Below are 24284 nucleotides of genomic sequence, written 5' to 3'. Positions count from 1 at the left end.
AAATATCCATTAATGAGATGTGAATTAAAAGCACATCAAGATGCACATTAAAATGGCTAAAATTAAAACAAAAATACTGACAATACCAATTGCTGATGAAGATCTGGAACAAGTAGAACATTCATACACTGTTGGTATGAATACAACATGGTATAGCCACTGTGGAAAGCACTTCCACAATTTCTTATAAAGTTAAATATACATTTACCAAATGACCCAGTAATCCCACTCCTACTTATTTACTCTAGAGAAATGAAAACTTGTTCTCACACAAAAATCTTTAATGGATGTTTATGATCTATGAATAGATCATAATTGTTCAAAACTAGAAACAACCTAAATACCCTGCAAAGGGTGGATGAACAAATAAACTTTGGTGCCTCCATACAAAGAATACCCTCAGCAATAAAAAACGAGCAAACTTTTGATACACTCAGCAACTTAGATCTCAGAGATGTTATGGTGAGTGAAAATAGCCAGTCTCAAAGTTCACGTGTTGTATAATTATATTAATATGATATTTTCCCCAAAAGACCAGACTACAGTGGAGCAAGATAAATCAGTGCTTCCCAGGTTTTAGGGCAGAGAGCGGGTATGAATACAAAGGTATAGCATGAGGGAGTTTGTTTGTAGTAATGAAATTGTTTTGTGTCCTGATGGTGGTGACTGTTGCATGAATAGATTCATGCATTAAAAATCCTAAATCTGTACATCAATTAAAGTCAATTTTAGTACATGTTAATTTAAAAATTAAATAAAGTTATGTCATTAAAATTTACATTTCCACACATCATGGGATCAAATTTGTGACTTCTAATCATATTAGACATTCTTGGTGTTAAAATGTTTGTGTGAAAGGGGTTACCATGTAAACACTAACCAAAGAAAAGATTGTCTAGAGACTGTCATATAGAGTGAAGTAAGTCAGAAAGAGAAAAACAACTATTGTATATTAACGCATATATGTGGAATCTAGAAAAATGGTACAGATGGACTGGTTTGCAAGGCAGAAATAGAGACACAGATGTAGAGAACAAATATATGGACACCAAGAGTGCAAAGCTGGGGGTGGGTGATGGGATGAATTGGGAGATTGGGATTGACATATATATATACTAATATGTATAAAACAGATAACTAATAAGAACCTGCTGTATAAAAATAAAATTCAAAAAACATCACAAAAATTAGGCATTAAGGCATGAGGTGTTACTAAATGTAAAGAGGGACATTTCATAATGACAAAAGGGATAAATTCATAGGAAGGCATAACAGTCCTAGATTTGTATAAATATTGCTTCAAGATATACAAAGCAAAATGGACAAAACTAAAATGAGAGATACATTCCCAATCATAGTTGGGCTATCACACTTTTCTCAATAACTGATAGAAGAAGACAAAACAACAACAAAAACAACTAGTAAAGATAAAAAAAGATTTGAACATAACAAATGTGATGTAATTATAAAGGATCATTCATTATGTCAACAATTCTTTCCATTTTTTTTGAAACGTATATGTTGCTTGTAGTTTTTCATTTTTTTTTTTGTTTTTACTGAATGAACCCTTTAGAATGTTCTCTGCTAAAAATTAGCAAATGGAAAAATTAACAAATTAAACATATCCAAATAGAAGATGAATGGAAATTACTACGCAAAAGTAATGAAACTCAGGATGAGTTGTATGGAATAGGTTACAGCAAAGGCAGAACGATTGTCCAGGTTTCTACAAGTAAATTAATAACAGAATAAAAGAGTAATGAGGAAGCATATGAACATTTAGATCTTTCTACAAAGTAAAATTGTGGTAGAATAATTTTGTCCTGCTTTATAGAATGTTACATTTTCCCCTTAGATTATTAAATACACATTTTGGAAATATAGCAGAGGCCCCTCACAATCCTGTGAGTTACTTCCAGGAACTGGACCATGATCCCACTAGATATATCAGAGAAACACCCCCTCATGCTTCTAGCAGGATGAAGGGGAAAAGGACTTTTTAAACACATCAGAGACTATTCTTCTTAACACAGATGTTTCTCTCCCTTTAGATGGGACAGATGTTTAGAGTAGGTTAGAGTTGGCTATTTCCCTTCTCCCAAGTGGAAGGCTGATGCAGCTGGACTGGAGTATATCCTCCCCTCAGGACAGTTAGACTCCAATAATACCCCAGCAGATTAAACTCTGGCCAACTAGTTTCCTCTGAGGGCAGTCCTTGTTAAGAAAAAGTAAAAAGCAAACTTATGGTTATCAGGGGGGAAAGAGCAGGGGAGGGATAAATTGGGAGATTGGGATTGATATACGTACACTATACTATATGTAAAACAGATAACTAATAAGGACTTACTGTATAGCACAGGGAACTCTACTCAATACTCTGTAATGACCTATATAGAAAAAGAATCTAAAAAAGAGTGGATATATGTATATGTATAACTGATTCACTTTGCTGTACAGCAGAAACTAACACAACATTGTAAATCAACTTTACTCCAATAAAAATTTTTAAAAAAAATAAAGGGAGGGAAAAAAATGAGAAACACTTGTGAAGTTCACAGAACAGAGGCATAGGCTCACTAAATGACTGAGACCTAATTATAGGACTCTAGAATGCTTCCCCTTCCTCCGTACCTCACCACCACATTACTAACAGTCTATTTAGAGCAGTTCCTTTTATCCAGAGCATCATGTCCAGCTATCAAAAGACAAAAAAAAAAAACCCAAAAACAAAACCTGAAGAGATGAAGCAAGCATGAGAACCAGGCATAGAAGGGATGTTGGAATTATCATACTGGGAATTTAAAACAACTGGATTAATATCATAAGGGCTCTAACTGATAAAGCAGACAGCATGTAAGAATAGCTGGGCGATGTAAGCAGAGAGATGGAAATCCTAAGAAAGAAAGAACCAAAAGAAGTGCTAGAGTTGAAAAACACTGCAACAGAAATGAAGAATGCCTTTGATGGGTTTATTAGTAGACTGAGCATGGCTGAAGAAAGAACCTCTGAGCTAGAGTATATATAAGTAGAATTCATAAAAACTGAAAAGCAAAGAAAACAAAGACTGAAAAAACGGAAGAGAATATCCAAGGACTGTGGGACAACTACAAAAGATTTAACATATGCATAAGGTTCCCAAAAGGTTCCAAAAACCTTAACAGACACCTCACCAAAGAAGATATGCAGATAGTAAATAAGCATACAAAAAGATGCTCCACATCATATATCACCAGGTAAATGCAAATTAAAACAACAATGAGATACCACTACACACCTATAGAATGGTGAAAATCCATAACACCAGATGCTGGAAAGGATGTGAAGCAACAGAAACTCTCATACATTGCTAGTGGGAATGCAAAATGGTTCAGCCACTTTGGAAGACAGTTTGGCTGCTTCTTAAAAAACTAAACATACTATTACTGTATGATCCAGCAGCAGTTGTGCTCCTTGGTATTTACCAAATAGAGTTGAAGATTCATGTCCACAAAACAAAACAAAACAAAATAAACAAAACAAAAACCCACAAAAAACCAAAACAACAACAAAAATCAAACAAAACCCTGCACATGGATGTTTACTGCAGCTTCATTCATAATTACCAAAAACTTGAAAGCAACCAGGATGTCCTTCATTAGATGAATGAATAAATAAACTATGGTATTGGTTTGGCCAAAAAGTTCGTTTGGTTTAAAGTTAAAATAAAAGACACATTTTTCATTTTCATGAGTAACTTTATTGAACAACGTATTCATTAACCAAACGAACCTTTTGGCCAACCCAATACATCAGATGATGAAATATTCACTGCTAAAAAGAAATCTAGTATCAAGCGATGAAAAAACATTAACAAGTCTTAAATCCATATTACTAAGTGAAAGAAGTCAATCTGAAAAGGCTACATACTGTTTGATGCTAACTATGTGATTATGGAAAAGACAAAACTATGGACACAATAAAAAGATCAGTATTTGCTAGGGGTTCAAGGGAATAGGGTTGAATAGGCAAAGCACAGAGAATTTTCAGGGGAGTGAAAATACTCTGGAGGAGACAATAATAATGGTTACATGTCATTACACATTTGCCTAAATGCATCGGATGTACAACACCAAGAGTGAAGCCTAATGTAAACTACGGACTTTGGGTGATTATGATGAGCCAGTTAGGTTCATCAGTGGTAAAAAATGTACCGCTCTGGTGGGAGATGTTGATAACAGGGAGGCTATGCAAGTGTGGGGGGCAGAGGATATATAGGAAATCTCTGTACCTTCCCTCAATTTTGCTGTTAACCAAAAATTGCTCTAAAAATAAAGTCTTAGAAAAAAATATAAAGGTATCATGAGTAGTTTGAATAGTGTTTACTTTATTCTTTCATATAACATATACAGAGCCAACATGTTTTCTATACCTTGGAAGAGTGTTATACTCCTTTGTGAGTTTGAATCAGCTTCCAACATTTTATCCTTGAACTTTGAAAGTGGTGAAGTATCTGAGATTTTTTTTTTTCTTCATATGAAGATTTTTGCCAGTTCTCTTCCTCTGGGACATCTTCATCATTTGTCACTATCATCTTCCTCATTCATGTTGATAAATTCACCTTCACTAATTTCCTCTGGCTGCATATTTAGAGTCTCTTGTAAAGTGACTGTCAACATTCTCTTATTCAGCTATTCTTCTTCATCTTCACCTATACTGGATTTGAATTTCACTTTCAGTGTTATCACTTTTTATTTCTTCCTCTTTGTTGGCAAGTCCTTCTCTTGATTAGCCATTTTTCTAAGGTGTCATTTGAGTTTATCATTGAAAGACAATGAGGCACTGCAACTATGTGCTTTGCTCTCTGTGCATGAACTGACTAAGATAATCAGTGACCAATCAGTAACAGATTTTGAAAAATAGGAATATGATTGGTCACTGATTATGAAGTACATCTGTTATTTGTGGAGTGATTCATGAGAGCTTAAGAGCTAGCAGATAATTTTTTACATTATGCAAGTACTCACAGTTAATGTGACATGGTAAGAAAAACTTGAGCCATGCTGTTGAGGGGACTGGTGTTATATAAATAAATCATCTTGGTAACTGAAATTTGTGCAAAGCAAGGATTGCGTGTATTGAATTGTGCATGCATAGAATTGGTTATGTGTGTGTGTGTTCTTTGGCATATGTGTTCTATTTTTGAGCTGCTAAAACTTTAAAATGGTGTCCTTTTATATGTTTCTAAGGAGACCTTATTCAGTTTCATTCTTGTTCATTAAAGATAGTCTCATCAATGGTTTTGTGACTGGTCAATAGGGATTGTCAGTAATTTCTTACATAGGAAAGCATTGTACTCTATTATTTAAAAAATATTATTACACTAGTTTGTTTGTGAAATACCACAGCCTTCAACATGAAATTTAGCTTATGTAAATCTTTGTTGAAGAGATACTGAAAATATTTTTATTTTAGGAGTAAAACATTTTAAGTTAATGAAAACATGATGTAAGTTTAAGAGTTTTGAATTTATTTTATACCACGTAGTTAACTTAATGGGGAAAACGGCCTTCATATATTTATTTAATTTGAAGGTATAAAAATCAATACATATGGCACTGTGACGTCTTTTAAATTCAGTAAGTTTATTCATCTAAGAATTCTGAATTGTGATTAATAGTACTTATTCAACATAAACACTCAATTTGTGAGTTTTTAATTTCTTCAGAATTGTTTCCTATGCTCATTTGAAAATCTCCTAATCATTTTCTTTATAGATGATACAGTTCAGTATGATAATCACATATTAGGTTGTATAGAATATTTTAAATGTTTTTATTTAAATAGTAACTACTCATAGCCAATTTATTAGGAGATATTTTCTATACTTCTATAAAATAAGGAACTTAAAAAATGCTTCTACATTTCTGTGTTTTACTGCTCTAACACTATAAATGTGCTTTCCCCTGCTATGTGTTCCCAGTTACCATAGACTCTAGCTATTCTTCATTTACTCAGTTGAGACACAGGTCTAGCCTTGTCCTCATGGAACTTAGAATCCAGTAGGGCAGACATACAAAAAACAATAAACATTGCAGATGAGCTAATTATATAGTATATTAGAAGGTGATACATGTGGTAAAGAAGAATTTAAAGCAACTTCAAATAGAGTAGTCAGGGTCCAGAAGTAGTACAGGTAATGAACAATATGTCTGGAGTAAGAGTGTTTCACACAGAGTGTAAGATCCTGAGGTGGAAACACGCTTAGTATATTGATGTAACAGAGGAAAGCAGTGATGGTGGAGCAGAGCAGTGGAGTGTAAGTAGTAGGATATAAGGTTGGAGAGTAACAAAGAACCAGTTACTATAAATTCTTATAGACCGTTGTAGGAACTTTGATTTCTACCCTGAGAGAACTGAGGTGCCATTGGAGGATTTGTAGAGGGGATATGTTATCTGACACATTACAGGATCTCTCTGATTGTTGCATTGAGAACAAACCAAAGGGGAACAAAAGCAGGGGTAGGGAAACCAGTTAGGTGAGAAATGATATTGACTTGGACTAGGGAGGCAACGATAGACATCTTAAGGAGTGATTAGATTCTACATATATTTTGAAAGTAAAAGTGATTAGATTTTCTGATTGATTGGACATAGAGTATGAAAGAAGAGATGAGTGAGAATACTTCCAAGAGTTCTGACCTAGGGTTCAGATTTTTGACCTCAGAAGATTGTAGGAGGAGTAAGTTTCAGAGGAAAATCAGGAACTTTGTTTGGAGCATGTAAATTCTGAGATGCTTATTAAACTTTCAGATGTTGAAGTTCAATAGATTATTGGATTTAGGACTCTGGTGGACTACAACTGAGGGATTCAAGTGAAGATATTAATTACAGTTTCATTAGGATATGGGACATGTTTGTCTTGTTTATTCCAGTGTGCCCCATATCTATACAATGTTAATACTTAGAAGGTACTTAAGAAATAGCTATTGAGTGAATGACTACAAATATAGTGATTTGTGTGCTGGTAAATGTTTAACCACAAGCACTCTAAGGAAAAAAAACCACAGAAACAAAACAAAACTCATGACTTCTAGCATTTGCAAATTTCTGTGGTGTAAATACTCCTACCATGATTTCAAGCTACCAAAGTAACATCACTAAATGCAGAGTTGAGAAGAAATGTGCGCAGTTGATTCCCTCTAACAAGTATAAATCAGCTCCAGAGCACAACTGAGCCCTTTGTTGCTTAGTGATAAAATCAGACACACATTTTCCTTACTTACAGGTATGCGTAAAAGAAAAATTTAAATAACCTTGATATGTGGGCAGATTTGAAGGTAAAAAAAGTCATAGATAATAATACAAACTCAAAATGGGGGACTTCTTAAGCAAATATTTAAAAACTTTTGTCATATACCAGACTAAATAATAGAAATACTGAGCTAATTTATCCCTGTACCTTTAGGCAGTCTTCTAAATTACTCCACATAGGTGTGATATCTTTACATAATTCCTGGGGAAAAGATTTCACAGTTTACAAAATAATCCATTGTAATGTTAAGGTACTCTTTTGCCAGAGATGTCTTCATGATTTCTAAATTAGCCTAGAAAGTGTGTTAAAAATGTTTCCATAAAACATCTATCACTAAAAATCTATACAAAGTTTAATCGAGTTGTTCTCTCCTTGAGTCTAAACTCTTTAGCGTGTATCTCAGAGTCATTATTAGGTCCTTAAACAGTATTTATTTATTTAATTAATATTTTAAAATTTTTATAGTGATAAAATATACCAAACATAAAATTTACCATTGTAACTATTTTTAAGTGTACAGTTCAGTGGTACATTCACATTATTGTGCAACCATCACCACCATCCATCTTCAGAACTTTAATTAATTAGCAATGTATTTTGTTTCATGTAAAAGAAGTACATTTTGTTGTAGATAATTAGAAAAGGAAAAGTATAAAGGAAAACAAAATTACCCAAAATCTCAGCATTCAGAGAAAATCAAATCTATATCTACCTTATTGCACATATAGAATTATATCAGACTGTTAAATCCATAGTCTAAAAATTCATCGTGTGTTAGAGATCCTGCTGAGTCTAAAGTGGGATTCAGACTCTGACTGTGTCTAATGAAGTGGTGGGGCTTCAAACCCCAGTTGTATATTTTGCACCATTTATCCAACATACCAGTGAGCAAGTCTCAGTAAGAATGGTGTATTCTCAAAGCAATGAGGCATAGGGAAGTAGGGAAACAATTCCTCATCCTGGACATGTGGTTTAGAGCTGAGCCCCAGGGAGAGAGAGTTGCAAGTAGAAGATGAAGGAACACTGGTCTTTAAGAATTTGTTAATGGAGCAAAGATTAGGGACAAAATAATTCCTCCAAATTCTATTTGGAACACAAATAGACATCACAAAAACTTCAGGCAGAGGGCAGTTTGTAATTTATGACTTCTGCAGATTTGGATGCAATATGCCCAAAACAACTGGAGAAAGGCATGGCTTCTTCCAGAGACACTATTATGTTCTGTACCAAAGTGCTGACATTGCTGTTTCTTTCTTTCTGTCTCTCTCTCTGGCCAGGGTATGGTGAGGAGAATGGAAGTGCTAAGGAGGACTACTGATGAACTCTCATCAGACTTTCCTAATTGGAGACTAGCAAGAAATAATTGGAGACTAGCAAGAAATGGTTTATAAGCAAAGGTTATAAAAAGATTAAAAAATTTTGGATATGCATGTTAATGTTAGGACATTTATATACATGTGCCTAGAGACTTGAAAGAACTGATGTTATATTCAAATGTAATTTTAGAATTTCTACATAGAATTTCATTTTTAGATGCCTCATCATTCATTTCTTTTTGTTGAGCTTTTTAGTTGTTTTCAGTTCTTTGAATTTTGATTTGAAAAATATCTTTGAACATGTTGGAAAATTGCACCCTGAAAGATTTTTGACAATATATACCCAACTGTTAGATTAAACCATATGAAATATTAATTGACATTTTAAACTATTAAAAACTGGCAATTACATATGGTTCAATCTAAAATCATGTGTTAAAATGCCATGTTTACTACAACTTAGCAATCTCTGCCGATTTTAATGGAAAAAAGTTATATCTCATCACTTTAATTTTTATTTGATTACTTTTATGATTCTTTTATTCAGGAATCTGGATTGTGTGCTTACCATGTGCAAAACAGTATGATAGGCATAAGGATACAATAAAGACTAAGGACAGAGGGAACTTGTCTTTATGATGCTTATAAGTTTATTAGAGGAAATTATTAATCAAGTATTCTTAATTTAATATATAAAAATGCTATGTCTAACATGTGCTAAGAGAATCTACAAAGTGACATTTAATTTAAATTGGGAGGCTTATGGGACGTTTCCCTGTGAAATGAGATTCAAGCTGTTATCTAAATGAGGAGTATGTTCAACTAATGAGGAATGGGCAGAAGGGAATTTGAGACAGAAGGAAAACTGTGTTTAAGGGCTTTGTGGCAAAAAGATAGCATCACACATTCAGGGACTTGAAAGAGGATCAGAGTGGCTAGAACAAAGATTAGGAAGTTGAGGTATAGTATGAGTTGAAGTTGGACAGGTCAAGGAACCAGGCTATCCAAGGTATTATTATCTGGATTAAGAATATTCTTCTTCTCATAACAGCAATGGGAAAACATTGTAGCATTAAGTAGGAGTGCAGAAACATCTTCTTATATATACTAAGGTGGATTAAGATTGGATGTGGGGAGACCAATTAAGAGGTGTTTTTAGTAGTCCAAGAAAGATATGATAGTAGCTTGGACTAGGGAAGTGGGGGTAGAGTCAGAAAGAAGGTAATAGATTGGGAGCTATTTGAACAACTGAATGGATGCTTGTACTGTTTATTGAAATGGGGAACACTGGAAGAGGAAGAGGTTTGGAGGTAAGATAATGGGTTTGGAGGAGTTTGAGGAGCTTTTCAGACCCCAAGTGGAAATGTCAGGTACACGAGCAGAGCTCAAAGATGGTTTAGAGGATTTTAAGCTGGTGATCCATTTACTTTTTGAGTTTTAAAACATATGTATGTATTATTTCTATCTTATATGTACTTACTGTAATTTAAACAATTAAAGTAAAAATGTTATAGAGTAAGATAAACATCTATATCTTCATAACATATAATGTCCAAGATTTATAATTTGTTCAATAAATTTTAGTAACCCTGTATGGTAAATTTAAAATGACATGATAATGTGGCACTATTTTAGTAATTTAAAAATATATCTTTATTTATGCATGTACATAATGTACTATGTGAGATATACATATCACAAAAAATGAGGGGAGAGTTGAAATGTGAACATGAAGATCATAGATAGGCTATATTTGGGGTGTAGGACAATTACAGGTAAATTTAACTTTCTAATATTTCTATTTTTAATTGTTTTCACTGTGCATGTATGATCCTTATAATGCATGAGGGGAAAATAAGTTTCAATAAGAGACTGGTATAGAGGATGGATCAGGATCAGAGACTGGGGACTGGAATGAGAATGATTTGTAGAGCTTTTGCCATATGTTACAACTTTGAATTATCTGATTCTCAAGCTATATCCAAAGTTCAGGTGGAAAAAAATACTTTTGGAGGAAATACATTTTATCCTTTTTTGTAGTTTTTTCAATGCAACAAACCAGACCATCTGGAAACTGTGCTCAGATAGAGGTTTTACCCTGAGAATATCATTCACTGAGTTCTGCTTTGGCATATGTCTTTGGCCTACTCAGAGGAATGCTAAGCAAACACCTATGGGAAATCTTCTTTTGCATTTATGACACTGTGGTTGAGGACACTGTCCTCTTAATTACCCATACAAAGAATTTCTTGAAACTCAAATGTCAGAAATTCCTAAGCCCTTAAGGAATGTGTATATATTGTTTATATGGACAGTGTAAACAAATTTACTGATTTTATTTCCTTTTTTGTTTGTTCACTAAGAGGCTCAGAGACATATTTGAAGCTTAACTTTCATAAATGATTGGGACTTTTTGACCTGAATGTCCATGTTATAACTTCACTCCCATCTTGTTTCTATTTTCTCCCTTTCTATTTTTTCTAGTTTTAATTTTTCATTCATTTATATTTGTCTACTTTATTGTATGGATTGTTATGTGTCTTCTATAATTCAAAAGAAAACCAATTAGATAATAGAAAAAATGGAAACTGTTCATTCAAAAGTGAAAAATGAAGCTGTGGGTTTGAATGAGATCACTTAGAAATAGAGAATAAAGTAAGGACAAAATCAGGTCCAGGATTTGGTATTGTGGAACCTATGCATTTAATTACTACATAGAGGCAGAGAATTAGAAATAATTCTAATTATTGAGAATTAATAATGCCATGGAAGAGAGGCTGAGTGGGTAGGAGGTGATCAGGACAGTTGGAAGCCAAGAGGCAATAGCCACCTGTGAGGAATACTACTAAAAGGTCAAGGAAGTCGAGGATTAAAATGCTCACTGGATTTCTCAATAAGGCTCTTTGGGTAGAGTGTTGGGAAAAGAGTTCAGATTTGAATGTCTTGAGAAGCAAATAACAGGTGAAAAATGGAGATACAGAATATAAGCAATCCATAATTTAATGTTTGTTAGACACTTTTATTTCTTCTTTTGTGAATTGTTTGTTACTTTTGTTCTTTTTATATTAGAGATATATATTTTTATTAGTGTGTAAGAATATGTTATATATTCAGCATTTTTATACTGTGTCTGTTAAATATGATATAAACTCCTTTTTCTCCCAGTGTTGTTAATGTAACATTGATATCAACTGGAGTTCTGCTAGTTATCTAAAAGACACTTCTGATTTCACCTTACTTTGTGATAATTTTATGTTTCATTCATTCAATTAATACACATTTATTGCTTTCATTATGTACTCAGGATTAATTTTATAAGAATTTTCACTTGAATTTGAATTTGTTTGATAGTTTTAATCGAACTTTCACAGCACACTACAGCAGTAATTTTAGTGACTGCAAATGGGATATTTTAAAATCCTTGAATAATAACTACAAATTGTAAAAGGAGCTAAAGATTCATAAAAAAATTTTCTAAAAGTAATCTTTTCCAAAGCATAGTTTTAGTTACTGTTTTGCAAAGAATGCAAATGTAAACCAGTTTATCTTGGGCTAAGCTCATGCCGTTTATCATCTGGGCTAAATAATGAGTCAAGTCTTATTGTAATAAAGAATGTAACTGCATGGGCAGTGGCTCTCCCTAAAGTAGAGAGGAATGAGGAGATTGGCTCAGGCACTAGCATTAAAGACTGATAAAGATGTTTTTTAAAAAAATTTACCGAAGTATTTATAACCATAATATTTAAAGCAATGGTAAAATTTACCACAATACATTTAGATAATTTGTTACCACATTCAGGCCTTATGATTTTTTATGACTATATATTTTTATCTGTCCATAATAAGCTTCAAAAGAAATAGAGGTTCTATGAATACTTTGCATAACAGCTTTATGAGAAGCAAATTTTTTAAAGTATAGCATATAAGATAACTTTTTATCTATTTGGCTAAAAATATAACTTACTTCAGTTAGATTAAATATTTATTTTACAAATTATTTATGTCAGGTGTCCCTGGGTTTGAAGAATATAAAGTATTTTTTGCTGTGTTTGTTAATGCTTTTGAATTATTAAATAAAACATATTAAATTACTTCCTTAAGGTTTCCAGGTAAAAAACAGTGACTGTCACTTAAAAAATTCTTTAAATATTTTAATCAATACTGGACCCTATGCCCTGAAATTGTCCCTTACCATATGTTAATAAACCTTCCTAGAGTTTCTAACTTAACTTCAAAAATGTGCTTAGAAAATGGAAGAAAATATTTTCTATTTTCTAATATCCCTGTATGTCAAGTGGGATATGCCATACATTTTTAAAAAGATAATATTTCATTATAAACTGTTCTATTAATTTTCTAACACCTGCATTCTCAATCAAAACATAGGTAATATATATGTAAGATGTGTTATATATAAAGTAGAGCAAGATTAGAGGCAATTTCACTTGTTCTCCAACTTGGGGTTAATTTTATTTCTTTTTGTACTCACCTCTGTCCCTACAAATATGAAGGGGTGAGATACTTGTGGAAAATCAGAGATAAAGGGGAAAGGAAGATTGGCAGTTTCAGAGGCTTTTTTTTTTTTTTTCCGATACGCGGGACTCTCACTGTTGTGGCCTCTCCTGTTGCGGAGCACTGGCTCCGGACACGCAGGCTCAGCGGCCATGGCTCACGGGTCTAGCCGCTCTGCGGTATGTGGGATCTTCCCGGACCGGGACACAAACTCGTATCCCTTGCATCGGCAGGCGGACTCTCAACCACTGCGCCACCAGGGAAGCCCTCAGAGGCTTTTAAAATGTGGTTTTATGCTTACTTATCCTAGTTAGTGGCAACTAACCATTGCTCCTTCAATTTAACCCCCTGGGCGTGGCATTTGAAAATTGTTTCTAAAGCTTTATGTCATCAAGACCTCTATGATCACTATTTCAAAATAGTAAACACAGAGGATGGACTTACGGAAAAAAAAAAGTCATTTTTTCTTATTTTTTCTCATAATGGTGGCTTAATGTAGTAAGAATTAATATTAAGCCTCATTTTACTTTGAACAAGTTCGTTAATATAGAAAAAAAGTGTTTTTTTTTTAATTTTCACAGATGAGGACATTGTTACTTGAAGTTAAAGTGACTTCAACCCCCTCCCCCGGCCTCCATGCATCCCCCTTGCAAGCTGCCAATCATAAAATGAAGACTAAAATCAACTGGTGTGTTTCTTTTTTAGCATAACATTGAATTAAAATGTAACTATCAGTGACAGGTAGAGGTTTACCATTGTGTTAACACAGTATGCATAGTCCATAATGTTCAATATGAGAAAGAAAAAAAACACACAGAAATTTCATAAACTGGAACCCGAGGACAACTGTTGGAGGTCTCTCCAGCTTCTTAAAATTGCTTGAGAATCTCAGAATCCCCACTGTAGATGGGGGGACATTCTAAAAGATTATCTTCAACAGTTATAAAGCGGTGTGCCTCATTTCTTCTTCTTCTTTTTTTTTTTTTTTTTTTTGTGGTATGCGGGCCTCTCACTGTTGTGGCCTCTCCTGTTGCGGAGCACAGGTTCCGGACGCTCAGGCTCAGCGGCCGTGGCTTACGGGCCCAGCCACTCCGCGGCATGCGGGATCTTCCCGGACCGGGGCACGAACTCGTGTCCCCTACATCAGCAGGCGGACTCTCAACCACTGCGCCACCAGGGAAGCCCGGTGTGCCTCATTTCTTAACCACTTATTCTTTGGGCTTTTTGTTGCCCATCATCTGAATGATTTGGATGCCATCTTCCAGACACAGGGTTTACCCATCTCATGGCCTTCACAGATTACTGAAAGTGAAATCTACCTGAAACACTGTGGAAACTGCTAGCTGACGGCAATCATTTGGAGGGAGCTTATTGCCTCTGATGGATCCTCCATAACTGGGAGACCAAACCAGTGTTGGCCTTGGGGCAAGGATGGGTAAGGGGATGGACCAGCAAACCAGAGGGAGGAGAAGGGTAACTTATCATTCATTTCTCTGACAGAATAACGACTGACAGAAGGAAAGCCAAAAAGTACATTTTACAGATAACATAATTTTTGTGGCAATTGCTTGAAGCCATCTGAGAAAATGTGCGAGTACTAAGCGTTTCTAGCTGAGTTTGTCCTACTTGGAATGACAGATTTTCCCCATCTCTCTCATTCACCTTCTTCAGTCCTTCTAGATGCCCTTAATGGGGATCAGGGGGATTAGGGTGGGAGTGGGGAGGCCATAGAAGCAGAAACCAGTTTAGCCATTAGAAGACTACAAATGGGTTAGTGACCTCCTCTCTTCAAGAATTTTTAACTGGTCCCTTTCCTTTTATCAAACCCATTTTGTCACCATTTCCTTTGTAACCTTATCCCACCGCCCAGCTCCTCTCTCCCTCCCCCTCTTCCTCCCTCCCGGTCTTCTCCTCACCTGTCCACTGCAATGGCCGTCATAGAGTAGATGCTGGCGAACACTGCTGTGATAGGAAAGAAGTTCTGGAAGCGACAGTAGTTGGCTCCGAAGTACCACTCGCTGTGAAGCGCATAGATGAAGTTGACCAAGGTGTTGAAGGCGGCCATGGAGGCGTCGGAGAAAGCCAAGTTCACGAGGAAGTAGTTGGTGACGGTCCGCATGCGCTTGTGGGCCAGGATGATCCAGATGACGATGAGATTCCCGAAGACCGCCACGGCCACCACCACGCCGTACGCTAGGGACCAGAGCGCAATGCGCCAAGACGGTTGCACGAACTGGTTGGTGAGGTTGGCCCGGAACTGCGAAGGCGCCGCGGAGGCCGCGGCCAGTCCCAGCGTGGAGGAGGAAGCGGAAAGATTGCCGGCTTGGGCTAGCAGTTGCAGCCACTCGGGGTCAGCCTCTCCCGCGGCTGCCCCAGCCTCGAGCGCGGCACTCGGGTTCCCGGCGTCCGCACCCGCTGTTCCCCCGTCCGTCCAGTTCGCGGCTACGGGGAGCGAGGCCATAGCGATGGGTCGGCAACCCGGTTCCCCTCGCTCAACCACTGCCCGCCCGGGCAGTCTCCCTCGAAGTTCTTCTCTGCTTCCCGGTAGCTTTGCTGCTCAGTGGACCTCAGCCCCGCCCGAAAGCGGGGTAGAAAGGTACCCACAGCCCTTTCTGGTTAAGGGATGCGTTGAACCTGCAGGTGATGGGAAGAAGGGAGGCACTTTCCCCGAGGAGTCTGCGAACCTAGCAGGCAGGCAGGATGAGACAGTCGGAAAAAGAGATGCTAAGGGCTGTCGCCCGCGGAGAACTCCGGGGTCGCCCCTGCGCGAGTTCCCGGGCACCGGCTGGAGCGCTGAGGATCGGGGGCTGCTGCGAGCTTTATAGTTTGTTATAGTGCCCTGCTTCCGTGACGTTGTGCGGAACTGACGAGCCCCTTCTTGGAATAAGATTGCCCTCCTTTCCTCCACCCCCGCCCTTTGGGTTTCATTCATTCGCTACTCGGCGGGTTGATACGCTGAAGGAAGGGCTGCACTTTCTCATACGTAAAATCATTACAAGATTGTTTTTCGTCTTTTAACTTCAAGATAGTTTGCTGAGGTCCCTGCTTTCAGACATTTACTGTGGACTATTCTTTTCTAAACCAGTTTAACCATTCACCCGTAAAGCAAAGGCACGGTCCCCGGAGATTTTTCAGCTAGGGCTAGAGCATGTGTGGGTGCAGCCTACTGCGGACTGTGGGCACCGAGAGCCGCGCGCTTTGTTAGGTGCCACTGGTTTTTGGAATTTCACTCAACTTTCTGCTCGTGTGTTTCTATTCTCCCTTCTCAGATCCCGTTTCTTCTCGTTCCCCCTTCCCAAATCCACCCATTTCCCCTCTTCTTCTAATCTCTATAACCAGAAATCCGACCCCTCCTCTCCCCCAGGCAGAGAGAGACTATGGTTTTTCCTGGAGGATTCTGCTCAGGTTGGAATGCCATAAAACAATGAGGGTAAATCAGAGATTCCAAGATGTAGATTTTCTTGAAACACAAGGACAAGACTTGAATTTCTTCATTGCTCTGGGATGAAAGTATCCTGTAAGCAATCTAAATACATACACATGGCTATACGGCTTTGGACATTTGGAGCCTTAGTTTTCAGGGCCTGACCATGAGGACACACTGATGAGGATGCAAGGATAACCTTAATTTCCTGGGCAGACAGGCAGGCCTGACTTCTGAGCTTTGGGTGAGAGCAGGTGAGCTGGAGTGTTCTGTGGAGTGCAAGCTGGAGCCTGTGCTTAGGTGGATCTCACAGACAATTTATCAAGATGTTCTGGGGGGCTTCCCTGGTGGCACAGTGGTTGAGAGTCTGCCTGCCGAGGGAGGGGACACGAATTCGTGCCCCGGTCCGGGAAGATCCCACATGCCACGGAGCGGCTGGGCCTGTGAGCCATGGCCGCTGAGCCTGCGTGTCCGGAGCCTGTGCTCCGCATCCGGAGAGGCCACAACAATGAGAGGCCCGCGTACCACAAAAAAAAAAAAAAAAGATGTTCTGGGGCCAGACTGTCTTTTATTAGTCTCTTGAGGGGCAGGTGAGAAGAGATTTAGGGTTACACATATTTTAGCAATCCCCCCAAAACACTTGAACTCTTCCCCCCCACACTTGAACTCTTTGAGCTTTGATTTCCTCACTTGAAAATGAAGATTTTTTTAAAAATCTAATTTTCAGGGTAATGATGGGAATGAGTAGTTTCAACAGCCTTTCAACAATACCAGACAGGAGGGAGACCTCAATAAATGTTAGTGCCCTTCTCTCTTGTTACAATGTGCATTTCATCTAAACATTTTCAGGTAAGATGTATTGGAGAGCAAGTTTTATTTGCTTCAAGAGAAAGTAGCTTGTGATTTCTGAACACTGTATTCTTTAGTTTCCCAGTTAAGTACCTATTCTTTAAAAACCCGGATTATTGCATAAGTGGACTTAGGGTGATTGGGAATGAATAATAGTTTCCTTCTTATAGTTCTTATGACAAAAAGGTGGTGTACATAAGTAAGTTTGAGGCAACCTGATAATAATTCTGTGGACACAACCCTACTTCAAAATAAATGCATGCTGAAAATGATAATTATCAAAGGTTATTATTTGCTATTTCTTCCCAGAAAGACCTGCAAAAACATGTGATAAATCATAAGTTAACAGACTCCACACTTCCTGCTTATTAATTCTAAATTAAATCATTTTCTTTTGAAAGGCAAATTACTTCTTTCTGTTAATTCACCATCTTGGGGAATTACTTGAGTTACAAGTGAAAGCCTCTTTCTTCCCTAATGAAATCAATGGATAATTGTTAAAAAAAATTCCTTTGTATGAAACACACCATTTATCAAGATTAGGAAATGGGTCATGATGTGGTTTGGTTATTATGCATATTTTGATCAAATATTTACAGTTGTAAACTTAGTGGTGTGGAAATCTATTCAGTTTACACTGCTGTTTTACTTATCCATACAGAGCATTATAAGTTGTGATTTTGTCCTCATTGGACTTAAACATGAGTAGAAGATATGACAAAAATTGATTGGTGATAGAATTAGAAGAAGTTACAATGAAAGGCGTTTAAAGAGTTGATTTCTTTCAGAGGAAGAGAGGGATCCAGCTCATGGCTTTCCTTTTAGATCTGCCTTACGTAGAGAGACTTTCCCTGTGTCCCAGTAGAGTAGTTACTGTTCATGCGTTGCTTCAGTCATTCCTTCAATGTGTATTGAGTGTACTTCCTTCCAAATCTGTACCAAATACTAGGGATGTAGCAATGAGACAACCAGATACAAACCCTGTCCTCATGGAGCCTGTAGTCCAGTAGTGTTTTTGACATTAAAGCAAGTGTTAAGGGTAGTAGAATAGGAAGATGCAGAGAAAAATGGGAGTACGTAACTAAGTAGGAGGATGTGTGTCTACTGGATTCTGTTAACTTCGCTTAAAACATAAAATGAAGTGCCAGAAAGAAAGATAGACTCAGCAGAAACTTATGCCTTGAAAAACGGGAAGGTTTAGGAGATAATGGTTAAGGAGGAAGTTTCCCAACTAAGAGAATTTGGCGAATAATCTGGCCATAGTAGCTCCAGGACCTGAATCTTGCTCTTATCTGAGCCTACTCTTCTTTTTTCCTAATTCTTTCTCATCCTCTTTCACTTACCGTAAGAACTCCAAAAGCCTTAGCCTTGGACCACTGAGGAAAGGAGCAGGGAGGCTGAGAAAATGTTAACCCACTAGAAGGTAACTTAGAGAGAATCCTGTACTCCCACATTTAAAACCTGGGAGTGTGTGTGAGTATGCACCTATGCAAATGTGTGAGGATCTGGAAAATAAGCCAAGCATGGTATCCTAGGAGACATTAATAGGTTTTAGATAATAGTGTGTAAATCTTGGTTTGACTGAATAATTGTAATACAAATTATGATCATTTATATGAGTGCTTGCAGTTTATTCCTAATGACCAAGAAATGTTTGCCTATTTTATTATGCGTAATAGATTACATTTCTTCCAAATGTTATTTACTCTCCATATTTTTGCTTAGAATGCATACTGGTGATGTGCCCCAGTAATTTACTACAATTTACATTAATAGATTGGATGCTGGTCGTATATTAATTATTTTTTCCTCTTTTACAACTCAAGGAAACGATCTGGCATATTTCATGCTTGTATTTTTATTTTAACAGGCCTCCTAAAAATAAACATATCAGGGTAGAATTTCAGGTAGTGTTGCTGGCTAGTGAAAGAGTTATTTTCAGAAAGAAAAAGTCAAATTTCCAGATTTCTGTCTCTGACAATAATCTTCCATGTGACAGTTCTCCCACACTTTTAGCTTCAGTATGTTCATTGTTTCCCACTATGTTGAGATATTTTTTTCTTTTTACCAATGTTAGATCCTGATAGTCCACTCTTTGCTGCTTGCTTTATTTTTTACCTTTATTATTTCATCGTACCTGCTTTGCAGTTACACTGGGTCATTTCCTAGTGAGTTATGGACTCCAACAATCAGGCTGCTGAGTATTGCTGACAATCAACAATCGATCATCTCCACTTAATTGTGTAGACAGCTACTTAGCAATTCTCGCTGTCTACCAGACCCTCTTTCCATGTGGGCCTGTGATCGGTTCTCAGCTGTTCTGCAATTCTCTTCCTTCTCCATCTTCCTCTCTATGCTCAGCAAATGATGTTATTTACAGTTTATCTGATAAAAGTAAGACCACCAGCCAAGAACTTCACATTTCTGTGCATTTCATCCATCTTTCAGTCATTTATTATTATCTCTGTGAAAGATCCTTGCTGGGTACAGTAATATCGGTTGTAGGCTTTTCCCTTTCATCACTTTAAATATCCTGCCACTCCCTTCTGGCTTGCAGAGTTTCTGCTGAAAGATCAGCTGTTAACCTTATGGGGATTCCCTTGTATGTTATTTGTTGTTTTTCCCTTGCTGCTTTTAATAGTTTTTCTTTGTATTTAATTTTTAATCGTTTGAATAATGTGTGTCTTGGCATGTTTCTCCTTCAATTTATCCTGTATGGGACTCTGCGCTTCCTGAACTTGATTGACTATTTCCTTTTCCATATTAGAGAAGTTTCCAACTGTAATCTCTTCATATATTTTCTCAGACCCTTTCTTTTTCTCTTCTTCTTCTGAGACCCCTATAATTCGAATGTTGGTGCATTTAATGTTGTCCCAGTGGTCTCTGAGACAGTTTTCAATTCTTCTCAATCCTTTTTCTTTATTCTGCTCTGCGGTAGTTATTGCCACTATTTCATCTTCCAGGTCACTTATCCTTTCTTCTGCCTCTGTTATTCTGCTATTGATTCCTTCTAGAGAATTTTTACTTTCATTTATTGTGGTGTTCATCGTTGTTTGTTTGCTCTCTAGTTCTTCTAGGTCCTTGTTAAATGTTTCCTGTATTTTCTCCATTCTATTTTCAGGATTTTGGATCATCTTTACTATTATTACTCTGAATTCTTTTTCAGGTAGGCTGCCTATTTCCTCTTCATTTGTTTGGTCTGGTGGGATTTTATCTTGCTCCTTCATCTGCTGTGTGTTTCTCTGTCTTCTCATTTTGCTTAACTTACTGTGTTTGGGGTCTCCTTTTCATAGGCTGCAGGTTCGTATTTCCCATTGTTTTTGGTGTCTGCCCCCAGTGGGTATGGTTGGTTCATTGGTTGTGTAGGCTTCCTGGTGGAGGGGACTGGTGCCTGTGTTCTGGTGGATGAGGCTGGATCTTGTTTTTCTGGTGGACAGGACCAAGTCCGGTAGTGTGTTCTGGGGTGTCTGTGAACTTATGATTTTAGGCTGCTTCTCTGTTAATGGGTGGGTTTCTGTTCCTGTCTTGCTAGTTGTTTGCCATGGGGTTTCCAGCACTGGAGCTTGCTGGTCGTTGAGTGGAGCTGGGTCTTAGCATTGAGACAGAGATCTCTGGGAGAGCTCTCAGCAATTGACATTATGAGGGGCCCGGAGGTCTCTGGTGGACCAATGTCCTCAACTCGGCTTTCCCACCTCAGAGTCTCAGGCCTGACCCCTGCCCGGAGCAGCAAGACCCTGTTAGCCACATGGCTCAGAAGAGGAGGGGGGGGGGGGAAGGAAGAACGAAAAAAATTAAAATAAAATAAAATTATTAAAATAAAAAATTGAAAATATTATTAATTTTAAAAAGAGTAATAGAAAAAGGAGAGAGCATCCAAACCAATAAACAAATCCACCAATGATAACAAGCACTGAAAAGTATACTAAAAAAAATGGAGAGACAGAACCCTAAGACAAATGGTAAAAGCTAACTATACAGAAAACGTCACTCAAAGAAGCATACATATACACTCACAAAAAGAGAAAAAGGAAGAAAAAATATATATATAAAGAAAGGAAGGGAGCAGGCAAATCAATAAACAAATCTACCAGTGAGAATAAGCTCTAAATACTAAACTAATATAAACATAAAGCCAGGAACAAATTAGATGCAGAAAATAAACCCCAAGTGTACAGATGCTCCCAAAGTCCACCGCCTCAATTTTGGGATGATTAGTTGTCTGCTCAGGTATTCCACAGATGCAGGTTACATCGAGTTGATTGTGGAGATTTAATCCGCTGCTCCTGAGAGAAATTTCCCTTTCTCTTTGTTCGCACAGCTCCTGGGTTTCAGCTTTAGATTTGGCCCCGCCTCTGCGTGTAGGTCACTTGGGGGCGTCTGTTCTTCGCTCAGACAGCATGGGGTTAAAGGAGCAGCTGGTTCGGGGGCTCTGGCTCACTCAGGCGGCGGGGGGGCGGGGGGGACGGAGGGATATGGAATTCAGGGCGAGCCTGCGGCTGCAGAGAACGACGTGACGTTGCAACAGCCTGAGGCACTCCGTGTGTTCTCCCGGGGAAGTTATCCCTGGATCCTGGGTCCCTGGCAGTGGCGGGCTGCGCAGGCTCCTGGGAGGTGAGGTGTGGATAGTGACCTGTGCTTGCACACAGGCTTCTTTGTGGCTGCAGCAGCAGCCTTAGCGTCCCATGCCTGTCTCTGCTGTCCACGCTGATAGCCACGGCTCGCGCCCATTTCTGGAGCTCATTTAGTCAGTGTTCTTGAGTCCCCTCTCCTCGCATCCCCGAAACAATGGTCTCTTGACTCGTAGGCAGTTCCAAACTTTTTCCCGGACTCCCTCCCGGCTAGCTGTGGCGCACTGGCCCCCTTCAGGCTGTGTTCACTCAGCCAACCCCAGTCCTCTCCCTGGGGTCTGATCTCTGAAGCCTAAATCTCAGTTCCCAGCCACCCTCTGACCCTGGCGCATGAGCAGACAAGCCTCTCAGGCTGGTGAGTGTTGGTCAGCGCTGATCCTCTGTGCAGGAATCTCTCCGCTTTGCCCTCTGCACCCCTGTTGCTGCGCTCTCCTCCATGGCTCCAAAGTTTCCCCCACCCACGCCACCCCCCCTGTCTCCGCCAGTGAAGGGTTTTCCTAGTGTGTGGAAACTTTTCCTCCTTCACAGCTCCCTCCCAGAGGTGCGGGTCCTGTCCCTATTCTTTTATCTCTGTTTTTCCTTTTTTCTTTTACCCTACCCAGGTACGTGGAGAGTTTCTTCCCTTTTGGGAAGTCTGAGGTCTTCTGCCAGTGTTCAGTAGGTGTTCTGTAGGAATTGTTCCACATGTTAGATGTATTTTTTCATGTATTTGTGGGGAGGAAGGTGATCTCCACATCTTACTCCTCCGCCATCTTGAAGGTCCCTCTCATATTTTTCTTCCTTTCCATATTGTATTCTTTGGCAGTTCTCACTATGTGCAGCCCATAATTATGAATTGGAGTTATGCTTCACCTCCTTGAGGGCAGAGTAGCTACATAAATTATTTGGAATTCTTCTCCATGGGGTATTTTTCTTATCACCCATGTATTTATTTATTAAATTATTTATTTATATCAGTATTGAGTCATGGATATTTATTTTATACTTTGGGTTATAATTTAGTACCACTTCATCTTTATTTTTTGCTCAAATTATTCCAGCTTTGGCCATTGAGCTCTTTTAGTTGGCTTCTCTGTCCCTTTGAATTACCATTGTTGTGTTATTATTATTATTTTTCAGCGTTTTCTTACTTTCTGGCACTATAAGATGGTCTAGCGTCATCAGGTATATTTCCTGCCCCACCTTAAGAATCAGACATTTATCTGAGGAGCCCTGTTTCTTTTGATTGGAGAATGGTATTAGAAACTAAAATCTGGGCTCTGAATGTGTTTATTGCTACTGGGCTATTCTTGCTTCTAGACCCTCTTAGAGGATAGAGGAAGCAAGTATATGTGTAAATACTAGCCTTTGTATATACCCACTTCGACAAATATTTCTATGTGTATCCATCTTTCTCCCTATTAGTCTAAATATGTATTAGTATTAATGTCTCTAACTCTAATCTAGTACTGCATGGATCTTTCTAGCCTTCTCTTTGCTTGTCTATAATGTTCCATTCCAACTGTGATAAACCTGGAATTCACCATCAGACATTAATTTACTTAATTGTTCAATTCCATTATATTTGTATAGTGATTTCAGAATTGTTAACTTGTCTGTGAGAAAACAATTAGAGTACAGGTGCTATGTGTACTTTCTTTTACCTTTAAACAATTTCCAGTCATTTCCAAAGTTGCTTAGCTCAGAGCTTTCTCTTCCACCCTCATGAATGAGGTTATTTAATACATTTTTTAATACAGTTAGATTCTTTTGTCACAGTCTGCATTCCATTGTGGGATTCTCCCAAACTTGTAAATGATTTTAAAATTTAATTTGCATACATTAAGATTTATTCTGTGGTTGTACATAATCATGGATTTAGACAAATGCAAAGAGTAACGTTATCCAGTATTACGTATAATAGCTTAACCACTCTAAATATCCTTCTTCCACAAAACCCTGAAAACCACTGCAACCACTGATCTGTTTATCAAATTGGTAGTTTACCTTTTCCAGAATATCATAAAAATGAAATCCCATGGCACTTTCAGGCTGAATTCCTTCACTTAGCAACATACATTTAAATTCATCCATGTTTTTGTGAGGCATGATATATTCACTTATTCCTTTTTATCATTGAATAATATTCCATTGTGTGGATGTCTCACAGTTTGTTTATCCATTTTCCTGTGGATGAACATCTTGATTTCTTCCAGTATTTGGTGATTATGAGTAAAGCTGCTATAAACATTTATGTTCTGGCTTTCATGTGGATATGAGTTTTC

General features: G+C 37.9%; 1 protein-coding gene across 1 annotated transcript in view; it reads right to left on the bottom strand.

Moving 5' to 3' along the window:
• The window catches only part of TACR3 (tachykinin receptor 3), a 61012-nt gene extending 45371 nt beyond the window's left edge, over positions 1-15641 (bottom strand). Inside the window, exon 1 of the mRNA XM_030864334.2 lies at positions 15036-15641. Within this exon, the coding sequence (XP_030720194.1) occupies positions 15036-15580 (545 nt within the window). The 5' untranslated portion in view covers positions 15581-15641. The remainder of the gene's footprint in view (positions 1-15035) is intronic.
• Between the last annotated feature and the right edge of the window lie 8643 nt (positions 15642-24284).

The sequence above is a fragment of the Globicephala melas genome, chromosome 5, assembly GCF_963455315.2.
Source record: "Globicephala melas chromosome 5, mGloMel1.2, whole genome shotgun sequence".
Classification (NCBI taxonomy): Eukaryota; Metazoa; Chordata; class Mammalia; order Artiodactyla; family Delphinidae; genus Globicephala; species Globicephala melas.
This window is presented reverse-complemented; position numbering and strand designations above follow the sequence as displayed.